General features: G+C 45.8%; 1 protein-coding gene across 2 annotated transcripts in view; it reads left to right on the plus strand.

Moving 5' to 3' along the window:
- Positions 1-12500, plus strand: part of LOC118936571 (ras-related protein Rap-1b) — a 113710-nt gene that overhangs the window by 92392 nt on the left and 8818 nt on the right. For both annotated transcript variants that reach the window (XM_036956648.1, XM_036956649.1), the window contains exons 4-5: positions 1953-2009; positions 6830-6970. In XM_036956648.1, coding sequence (XP_036812543.1) covers positions 1953-2009; positions 6830-6970 — 198 coding nt within the window. The remainder of the gene's footprint in view (positions 1-1952; positions 2010-6829; positions 6971-12500) is intronic.

Raw genomic sequence — 12500 nt, forward strand, 5'->3', positions numbered from 1 at the left:
TGTTACAGAGGTACTGAGACAGACAGGACTGTTGTAGAGGTACTGAGACAGACAGGACTGTTGTAGAGGTACTGAGACAGACAGGACTGTTGTAGAGGTACTGAGACAGACAGGACTGTTGTAGAGGTACTGAGACAGACAGGACTGTTGTAGAGGTACTGAGACAGACAGGACTGTTGTAGAGGTACTGAGACAGACAGGACTGTTGTAGAGGTACTGAGACAGACAGGACTGTTGTAGAGGTACTGAGACAGACAGGACTGTTGTAGAGGTACTGAGACAGACAGGACTGTTGTAGAGGTACTGAGACAGACAGGACTGTTGTAGAGGTACTGAGACAGGACTGTTACAGAGGTACTGAGACAGACAGGACTGTTGTAGAGGTACTGAGACAGACAGGACTGTTGTAGAGGTACTGAGACAGGACTGTTACAGAGGTACTGAGACAGGACTGTTGTAGAGGTACTGAGACAGACAGGACTGTTGTAGAGGTACTGAGACAGACAGGACTGTTGTAGAGGTACTGAGACAGACAGGACTGTTGTAGAGGTACTGAGACAGACAGGACTGTTGTAGAGGTACTGAGACAGACAGGACTGTTGTAGAGGTACTGAGACAGACAGGACTGTTGTAGAGGTACTGAGACAGACAGGACTGTTGTAGAGGTACTGAGACAGACAGGACTGTTGTAGAGGTACTGAGACAGACAGGACTGTTGTAGAGGTACTGAGACAGACAGGACTGTTGTAGAGGTACTGAGACAGGACTGTTGTAGAGGTACTGAGACAGACAGGACTGTTGTAGAGGTACTGAGACAGACAGGACTGTTGTAGAGGTACTGAGACAGACAGGACTGTTGTAGAGGTACTGAGACAGACAGGACTGTTGTAGAGGTACTGAGACAGACAGGACTGTTACGGAGGAGAGACGTTCTTCCTATACTAAAGGAGAGGAGGGTAGCAACTAAAACATGGACAGGAAGTGGAAATCCCGTCTGTTTGACCAGGACCGTCATTACAGTGCAGCTGTTTCCTTTAGGGGTCCATGCTGTTGACAGATAGTGACCCCGGCTTTAAGTAAAGGAGGTTTTTCAACACGTCAGCAGAGTGACTGTAGTCAAGTGGCTGGTCCCAGATCTGTTTGTGTCGACTCCCTGCCGTTCTGAAAGAGTTGGCGAGACGGATCACAAACAGACCTGGGACCAGGCTGTAGATGGGTCAAGGTGGTCTCAGCCTGGTCCCAGATCTGTTTGTGTCGACTCCCTGCCGTTCTGTAAGAGTTGGCGAGACGGATCACAAACTGATCTGGGACCAGGCTGTAGATGGGTCAAGGTGGTCTTCGCCTGGTCCCAGATCTGTTTGTGTCGACTCCCTGCCGTTCTGTAAGAGTTGGCGAGACGGATCACAAACAGACCTGGGACCAGGCTGTAGATCGGTCCAGTTCTAGAGCCTTCTCAGTCAGATCTGTCGTGAGTCCTCACTGTCCAGTGGCTGAACCAGCGGCCTCACAGCGGGCTTCCCCTCTCACTGGTCATAAATGGAACGACCGCCCCATCCACCCCCCAATTAGGAACCTGGTGGAAGTAATGGACTGAACCAAGGCGTGGGCCCAGCGGGGGTGGAGGATGGTAATTACAGTGGAAGTCACTGGAAGTTACAGGCCTGGAAGTCACTGAGAGGGGTTTTGGGTCAAGGTGGAGGGAGGGAGGAGCGATAGGAGAATGGAATTGTTTCAGATGTACATCTAATAATGCCTTTATCTCTGTCTCTCTCTCTCTCTCTCTCTGTCTCTCTGTCTCTCTCTCTCTGTCTCCCTCTCTCTCTCTCTCTCTCTGTCTCTCTCTCTCTCTCTCTCTCTGTCCTCTCTCTCTGTCCTCTCTCTCTGTCCTCTCTCTGTCTCTCTCTGTCTCTCTCTGTCTCTCTCTGTCTCTCTCTGTCTCTCTCTCTCTGCAGCAAGTGGAGGTGGACGGGCAGCAGTGTATGCTGGAAATTCTGGACACTGCAGGGACGGTAAGAGACCTACAGGAGGAGGAGTTATGGTAGACCTACAGGAGGAGGAGTTATGGTAGACCTACAGGAGGAGGAGGAGGAGTTATGGTAGATCTACAGGAGGAGGAGTTATGGTAGACCTACAGGAGGAGGAGGAAGAGTTATGGTAGACCTACAGGAGGAGGAGTTATGGTAGACCTACAGGAGGAGGAGGAGTTATGGTAGACCTACAGGAGGAAGAGGAGGAGTTATGGTAGACCTACAGGAGGGGTGGAGGAGGAGAAGGGGGTGAATGGGTTATGGTAGACCTACAGGAGGAGGAGGAGGAGTTATGGTAGACTTACAGGAGGAGGAGGGGAGGAGTTATGGTAGACCTACAGGAGGAGGAGGAGGAGTTATGGTAGACCTACAGGAGGAGGAGGGGGAGGAGTTATGGTAGACTTACAGGAGGAGGGGGAGGAGTTATGGTAGACTTACAGGAGGAGGAGGGGGAGGAGTTATGGTAGACTTACAGGAGGAGGAGGGGGAGGAGTTATTGTAGACTTACAGGAGGCCGAGGGGGAGGAGTTATGGTAGACCTACGGGATGGGGGTTTACAGAGAAATGCTTACTACAGATTCATACAGTTCTACTGGGAACCATATTTACCATGACACAAGGAACAGGAAAGGGATAAGGATGCTCTCTCTGCTTCCTCAAACACCCCTTCCTCTTCCGCTGGCTGAGGAGAGATGGATGGAGGAGACAGAGAGAGAGAGACAGACAGAGAGAGAGAGACAGAGAGAGACAGACACAGAGAGAAACAGACACAGAGAGAGAGAGAGAGAGACAGACAGACAGACAGACAGACAGACACAGACAGACAGACAGACAGACAGACAGAGAGATACAGACAGACAAACAGACAGCGAGAGACAGACAGACAGACCCCTGTACTTCTCTGTGGTGGTGACAGGTGGCCAATGGACTCCTTGGTCTCTCTGTACCCGATTGGCTCCGCCCACACAGAGTTGGAGCCAAGATGGACGACAGTTTCTCAGTCCCCGTGACTGTTTCACAACAGAGGCTTGGCAATGATAGAGAACGCCTCTCACACAACATAATCCAATCTAAACAAACAGATTCCCTTATCACGACTCCTTAAATATACCCTCTTAAAAAAAAGATCCCCATTTATTTAAACCAAAATGACAAATCTGTGAAATGCACTTGTAAATTCAAGCTCAGAATCAGAATGTGTCGTCGTTCCAGTTGAATCTGGAGGACAGGGTCAGTGAGTACAGACCAAAATCATCTTCCTGTGAATATGAAAGAACGACACCAATAGAATCTTAGCCTGGGGTTTTCCCCCAATGAATGGAACGCTGTTGCTATGGCACCCTAATCCCTACATAGGGCGCTACTTCTGACCCGGTGCCCACATGGCTCTGTATCAAAAGTAGTGCACTATATAGGGAATAAGGTGCCGTTTGGGACTCAGATCATGTAACCTTTAAAAAAAAAAAAAAAAAAAATGTGTTTCATCTGTTTGGGAAACAGTTGGGTTTTGACTCTCACGCTACTGGCCACCATTGTAACAGTACTGACAACAGATATCACTTGTGAATTGCGAAGACGACCGTGCGAGCCACCCGGGTGACCTCTGGTTTTGTTAAACGTCTTTGTTTTGCACACAAGAGAATGGCAAGCACACACACACACACACACACACACACACAGACACACACAGACAGACAGACAGACAGACAGACAGACAGACAGACAGACAGACAGACAGACAGAGACACACACACACACACAGACACATAGACAGACACACACACACACACAGACACATAGACACACACAGACACACACACACAGACACACACAGACACACACACACAGGCGCACACACACACACACAGACACACACACACAATCACACACACACGCGCCTCCACCATCGCACCCCCACTCCTATCGCCCCCCCCCACTCCTATCACCCCGCCACGGTAGTCTCTAACAACACCTAATGGCCTTTGAGGTTCTGCCGTGGAAACAGTCTCCTTAGCGACGACGGTGGCCACCCCTCATTATCGTGACGCAGGGCGATGCAGAGGTGTTGTGGCAGGTTATTCATCTTGGAGGTCGTTACAGACTCACTACTGACAGCAGACAGAGATGACATGAACGACGAACAGAGAGAGAGAGAGATCAGCCTCCTCCACACTGTCTTCAACATCTCTACTGTGATCAGCCTCTTCCTCTTCCACACTGTCTTCAGTATCTCTACTGTGATCAGCCTCCTCCACACTGTCTTCAGTATCTCTACTGTGATCAGCCTCCTCCTCTTCCACACTGTCTTCAGTATCTCTACTGTGATCAGCCTCCTCCTCCTCCACCACACTGTCTTCAGTATCTCTACTGTGATCAGCCTCCTCCACCACACTGTCTTCAGTATCTCTACTGTGATCAGCCTCCTCCTCCACCACCACACTGTCTTCAGTATCTATACTGTGATCAGCCTCCTCCACACTGTCTTCAACATCTCTACTGTGATCAGCCTCCTCCTCCACACTGTCTTCAACATCTCTACTGGGATCAGCCTCCTCCTCCTCCTCCACACGGTCTTCAACATCTCTACTGTGATCAGCCTCCTCCTCCACACTGTCTTCAACATCTCTACTGTGATCAGCCTCCTCCTCCACACTATCTTCAGTATCTCTACTGTGATCAGCCTCCTCCTCCACACTATCTTCAGTATCTCTACTGTGATCAGCCTCCTCCTCCACCACCACACTGTCTTCAGTATATATACTGTGATCAGCCTCCTCCTCCACACTATCTTCAGTATCTCTACTGTGATCAGCCTCCTCCACCTCCACCACACTGTCTTCAGTATCTCTACTGTGATCAGCCTTCTCCTCCTCCCCCACACTGTCTTCAGTATCTCTACTGTGATCAGCCTCCTCCACCTCCTCCACACTGTCTTCAGTATCTCTACTGTGATCAGCCTTCTCCTCCTCCCCCACACTGTCTTCAGTATCTCTACTGTGATCAGCCTCCTCCTCCTCCACCACACTGTCTTCAGTATCTCTACTGTGATCAGCCTCCTCCTCCTCCACCACACTGTCTTCAGTATCTCTACTGTGATCTAACATCTTGTTAACTCAGTTGGAATGATACTGAGGCTCACCCCATGCCAGGTGATGGAAGTGTGCAGGGCAAATATTTACACAAGATAAAGAGAAAAGCATTGGATGGATCCTTGCCCATGTTATCATCCCTAATGACCAGGCTATAGATGGGATCCTTGCACATGTTATCATTCCTAATGACCAGGCTATAGATGGGATCCTTGCACATGTTATCATCTCTAATGACCAGGCTATAGATGGGATCCTTGCCCATGTTATCATCCCTAATGACCAGGCTATAGATGGGATCCTTGCACATGTTATCATTCCTAATGACCAGGCTATAGATGGGATCCTTGCCCATGTTATCATTCCTAATGACCAGGCTATAGATGGGATCCTTGCCCATGTTATCATCTCTAATGACCAGGCTATAGATGGGATCCTTGCCCATGTTATCATCTCTAATGACCAGGCTATAGATGGGATCCTTGCCCATGTTATCATCTCTAATGACCAGGCTATAGATGAGATCCTTGCACATGTTATCATTCCTAATGACCAGGTTATAGATGGGATCCTTGCCCATGTTATCATCTCTAATGACCAGGCTATAGATGAGATCCTTGCACATGTTATCATTCCTAATGACCAGGCTATAGATGGGATCCTTGCCCATGTTATCATCCCTAATGACCAGGCTATAGATGGGATCCTTGCACATGTTATCATTCCTAATGACCAGGCTATAGATGGGATCCTTGCCCATGTTATCATCCCTAATGACGAGGCTATAGATGGGATCCTTGCCCATGTTATCATCTCTAATGACCAGGCTATAGACGGGATCCTTGCCCATGTTATCATCCCTAATGACCAGGCTATAGATGGGATCCTTGCCCATGTTATCATCCCTAATGACCAGGCTATAGATGGGATCCTTGCCCATGTTATCATCCCTAATGACCAGGCTATAGATGGGATCCTTGCACATGTTATCATTCCTAATGACCAGGCTATAGATGGGATCCTTGCCCATGTTATCATCCTTAATGACGAGGCTATAGATGGGATCCTTGCCCATGTTATCATCTCTAATGACCAGGCTATAGACGGGATCCTTGTCCATGTTATCATCCCTAATGACCAGGCTATAGATGGGATCCTTGCACATGTTATCATCCCTAATGACCAGGCTTTAGATGGGATCCTTGCCCATGTTATCATCCCTAATGACCAGGCTATAGATGGGATCCTTGCCCATGTTATCATCCCTAATGACCAGGCTATAGAGGGGATCCTTGCCCATGTTATCACCACTAATGAAGTCTTTAGATTGGATCCTTGCACATGTTATCACCTCTAATGACAAGGCTTTAGTTTGGATCCTTGCCCATGTTATCACCTGTAATGACGTCTTTAGATTGGATCCTTGCCCATGTTATCACCCCCTAATGACATCTTTAGATTGGATCCTTGCCCATGTTATCACCTCTAATGACAAGGCTTTAGATTTGATCCTTGCCCATGTTATCACCTGTAATGACGTCTTTAGATTGGATCCTTGCCCATGTTATCACCCCCTAATGACAAGTCTTTAGATTGGATCCTTGCCCATGTTATCACCCCCTAATGACAAGTCTTTAGATTGGATCCTTGCCCATGTTATCACCCCCTAATGACAAGTCTTTAGCTTCCTGTATGTCTCTCTCTCCTCCACAGGAACAATTCACAGCCATGAGAGATCTGTACATGAAGAATGGCCAGGGCTTTGCGCTAGTGTACTCCATCACAGCCCAGTCCACCTTCAACGATCTGCAAGACCTACGAGAACAGATCCTCAGAGTCAAAGACACTGACGATGTAAGTTATCACACACACACATGAATACATACACACACACACACACATGCAGGGATGCACGCATGAATACACACACACACACACACACACACACACACACACATGAATACATACACACACACACACACACACACACACACATGAATACACACACACACACACATGCAGGGATGCACGCATGAATACATACACACACACACACACACACACACACGCATGAATACATACACACACACACACACACACACACACACACACACACACGCATGAATACATACACACATGCATGAATACACACACACACACATGAATACATACACACACACATGAATACAGACCACCTCTCCATGTCTAGAGACTAGAGGGTTACAGACCAACTCTCCATGTCTAGAGACTAGAGGGTTACAGACCAACTCTCCATGTCTAGAGACTAGAGGGTTACAGACCAACTCTCCATGTCTAGAGACTAGAGGGTTACAGACCAACTCTCCATGTCTAGAGACTAGAGGGTTACAGACCAACTCTCCATGTCTAGAGACTAGAGGGTTACAGACCAACTCTCCATGTCTAGAGACTAGAGGGTTACAGACCAACTCTCCATGTCTAGAGACTAGAGGGTTTACAGACCAACTCTCCATGTCTAGAGACTAGAGGGAGGTTACAGACCAACTCTCCATGTCTAGAGACTAGAGGGTTACAGACCAACTCTCCATGTCTAGAGACTAGAGGGTTACAGACCAACTCTCCATGTCTAGAGACTAGAGGGTTACAGACCAACTCTCCATGTCTAGAGACTAGAGGGTTACAGACCAACTCTCCATGTCTAGAGACTAGAGGGTTACAGACCAACTCTCCATGTCTAGAGACTAGAGGTTACAGGCCAACTCTCCATGTCTAGAGACTAGAGGTTACAGGCCACCTCTCCATGTCTAGAGACTAGAGGTTACAGGCCAACTCTCCATGTCTAGAGACTAGAGGGTTACAGACCAACTCTCCATGTCTAGAGACTAGAGGGTTACAGACCAACTCTCCATGTCTAGAGACTAGAGGGTTACAGACCAACTCTCCATGTCTAGAGACACTCAGCTGTGCGTTTCATTTCATTCCTCTCTCTCTACAGTAAACCAGGAGAGGACACTAACTCAGCTGTGTGTTTCATTCCACTCCTCTCTCTGTCACTAACTCAGCTGTGTGTTTCATTTCATTCCTCTCGCTCTACAGTAAACCAGGAGAGGACACTAACTCAGCTGTGTGTTTCATTCCATTCCTCTCTCTCTACAGTAAACCAGGAGAGGACACTAACTCAGCTGTGTGTTTCATTCCATTCCTCTCTCTCTACAGTAAACCAGGAGAGGACACTAACTCAGCTGTGTGTTTCATTCCATTCCTCTCTCTCTACAGTAAACCAGGAGAGGACACTAACTCAGCTGTGTGTTTCATTCCACTCCTCTCTCTGTCACTAACTCAGCTGTGTGTTTCATTTCATTCCTCTCGCTCTACAGTAAACCAGGAGAGGACACTAACTCAGCTGTGTGTTTCATTCCATTCCTCTCTCTCTACAGTAAACCAGGAGAGGACACTAACTCAGCTGTGTGTTTCATTCCACTCCTCTCTCTGTCACTAACTCAGCTGTGTGTTTCATTTCATTCCTCTCGCTCTACAGTAAACCAGGAGAGGACACTAACTCAGCTGTGTGTTTCATTTCATTCCTCTCTCTCTACAGTAAACCAGGAGAGGACACTAACTCAGCTGTGTGTTTCATTCCACTCCTCTCTCTGTCACTAACTCAGCTGTGTGTTTCATTCCACTCCTCTCTCTGTCACTAACTCAGCTGTGTGTTTCATTCCACTCCTCTCTCTGTCACTAACTCAGCTGTGTGTTTCATTCCACTCCTCTCTCTGTCACTAACTCAGCTGTGTGTTTCATTCCACTCCTCTCTCTGTCACTAACTCAGCTGTGTGTTTCATTCCACTCCTCTCTCTGTCACTAACTCAGCTGTGTGTTTCATTCCACTCCTCTCTCTGTCACTAACTCAGCTGTGTGTTTCATTCCACTCCTCTCTCTGTCACTAACTCAGCTGTGTGTTTCATTCCACTCCTCTCTCTGTCACTAACTCAGCTGTGTGTTTCATTCCACTCCTCTCTCTGTCACTAACTCAGCTGTGTGTTTCATTCCATTCCTCTCTCTCTACAGTAAACCAGGAGAGGACACTAACTCAGCTGTGTGTTTCATTCCACTCCTCTCTCTCTACAGTAAACCAGGAGAGGACACTAACTCAGCTGTGTGTTTCATTCCACTCCTCTCTCTCTACAGTAAACCAGGAGAGGACACTAACTCAGCTGTGTGTTTCATTCCACTCCTCTCTCTGTCACTAACTCAGCTGTGTGTTTCATTCCACTCCTCTCTCTGTCACTAACTCAGCTGTGCTTGTGGAAACAGTAATCTCCTATAGAACGTATGAATTCAACAACATAACAACCCTTCATAACTATCAAAGTGTTTAATATGACCTAGAATAATATAACACTTCTCTCTCTCTCTCCCTCCCTATATTATCTCTCTCCCTATATTATCTCCCTCCCTATATTATCTCCCTCCCTATATTATCTCCCTCCCTATATTATCTCCCTCCCTATATTATCTCTCTCCCTATATTATCTCCCTCCCTATATTATCTCCCTCCCTATATTATCTCCCTCCCTATATTATCTCTCTCCCTATATTATCTCTCTCCCTATATTATCTCCCTCCCTATATTATCTCTCTCCCTATATTATCTCCCTCCCTATATTATCTCCCTCCCTATATTATCTCTCTCCCTATATTATCTCCCTCCCTATATGATCTCCCTCCCTATATTATCTCTCTCCCTATATTATCTCCCTCCCTATATTATCTCCCTCCCTATATTATCTCTCTCCCTATATTATCTCCCTCTCTATATTATCTCTCTCCCTATATTATCTCTCTCCCTATATTATCTCTCTCCCTATATTATCTCCCTCCCTATATTATCTCCCTCCCTATATTATCTCTCTCCCTATATTATCTCCCTCCCTATATTATCTCCCTCCCTGTATTATCTCTCTCCCTATATTATCTCCCTCTCTATATTATCTCTCTCTCTATATTATCTCCCTCCCTATATTATCTCCCTCCCTATATTATCTCTCTCCCTATATTATCTCCCTCTCTATATTATCTCTCTCCCTATATTATCTCTCTCCCTATATTATCTCTCTCCCTATATTATCTCCCTCCCTATATTATCTCCCTCCCTATATTATCTCTCTCCCTATATTATCTCCCTCCCTATATTATCTCCCTCCCTGTATTATCTCTCTCCCTATATTATCTCCCTCTCTATATTATCTCTCTCCCTATATTATCTCCCTCTCTATATTATCTCCCTCCCTATATTATCTCCCTCCCTATATGATCTCCCTCCCTATATTATCTCTCTCCCTATATTATCTCTCTCCCTATATTATCTCCCTCCCTATATTATCTCCCTCCCTATATTATCTCCCTCCCTATATTATCTCTCTCCCTATATTATCTCTCTCCCTATATTATCTCCCTCCCTATATTATCTCCCTCCCTATATTATCTCTCTCCCTATATTATCTCTCTCCCTATATTATCTCCCTCCCTATATTATCTCCCTCCCTATATTATCTCCCTCCCTATATTATCTCTCTCCCTATATTATCTCCCTCCCTATATTATCTCTCTCCCTATATTATCTCCCTCCCTATATTATCTCCCTCCCTATATTATCTATCTCCCTATATTATCTCCCTCCCTATATTATCTCCCTCCCTATATTATCTCTCTCCCTATATTATCTCCCTCCCTATATTATCTCCCTCCCTATATTATCTCCCTCTCTATATTATCTCCCTCCCTATATTATCTCCATCCCTATATTATCTCTCTCCCTATATTATCTCCCTCCCTATATTATCTCCCTCCCTATATTATCTCCCTCCCTATATTATCTCCCTCCCTATATTATCTCCCTCTCTATATTATCTCCCTCCCTATATTATCTCCCTCCCTATATTATCTCTCTCCCTATATTATCTCCCTCCCTATATTATCTCCCTCCCTATATTATCTCCCTCTCTATATTATCTCCCTCCCTATATTATCTCCATCCCTATATTATCTCTCTCCCTATATTATCTCCCTCCCTATATTATCTCCCTCCCTATATTATCTCCCTCCCTATATTATCTCCCTCCCTATATTATCTCCCTCTCTATATTATCTCCCTCTCTATATTATCTCCCTCCCTATATTATCTCTCTCCCTATATTATCTCCCTCCCTATATTATCTCCCACCCTATATGATCTCCCTCCCTATATTATCTCCCTCCCTATATGATCTCCCTCCCTATATGATCTCCCTCCCTATATTATCTCTCTCCCTATATTATCTCCCACCCTATATTATCTCCATCCCTATATTATCTCCCTCCCTATATTATCTCCCTCCCCATATTATCTCTCTCCCTATATTATCTCCCACCCTATATTATCTCCATCCCTATATGATCTCCCTCCCTATATGATCTCCCTCCCTATATGATCTCCCTCCCTATATTATCTCCCACCCTATATGATCTCCCTCCCTATATGATCTCCCTCCCTATATTATCTCCCTCCCTATATTATCTCTCTCCCTATATTATCTCCCACCCTATATTATCTCCATCCCTATATGATCTCCCTCCCTATATGATCTCCATCCCTATATGATCTCCCTCCCTATATGATCTCCCTCCCTATATGATCTCCCTCCCTATATTATCTCTCTCCCTATATTATCTCCCTCCCTATATTATCTCCCTCCCTATATTATCTCCCTCTCTATATTATCTCCCTCCCTATATTATCTCCATCCCTATATTATCTCTCTCCCTATATTATCTCCCTCCCTATATTATCTCCCTCCCTATATTATCTCCCTCCCTATATTATCTCCCTCCCTATATTATCTCCCTCTCTATATTATCTCCCTCCCTATATTATCTCCCTCCCTATATTATCTCTCTCCCTATATTATCTCCCTCCCTATATTATCTCCCTCCCTATATTATCTCCCTCTCTATATTATCTCCCTCCCTATATTATCTCCATCCCTATATTATCTCTCTCCCTATATTATCTCCCTCCCTATATTATCTCCCTCCCTATATTATCTCCCTCCCTATATTATCTCCCTCCCTATATTATCTCCCTCTCTATATTATCTCCCTCTCTATATTATCTCCCTCCCTATATTATCTCTCTCCCTATATTATCTCCCTCCCTATATTATCTCCCACCCTATATGATCTCCCTCCCTATATTATCTCCCTCCCTATATGATCTCCCTCCCTATATGATCTCCCTCCCTATATGATCTCCCTCCCTATATTATCTCTCTCCCTATATTATCTCCCACCCTATATTATCTCCATCCCTATATTATCTCCCTCCCTATATTATCTCCCTCCCCATATTATCTCTCTCCCTATATTA

Source organism: Oncorhynchus mykiss, chromosome 21 (genome assembly GCF_013265735.2).
Source record: "Oncorhynchus mykiss isolate Arlee chromosome 21, USDA_OmykA_1.1, whole genome shotgun sequence".
Taxonomy (NCBI): domain Eukaryota; kingdom Metazoa; phylum Chordata; class Actinopteri; order Salmoniformes; family Salmonidae; genus Oncorhynchus; species Oncorhynchus mykiss.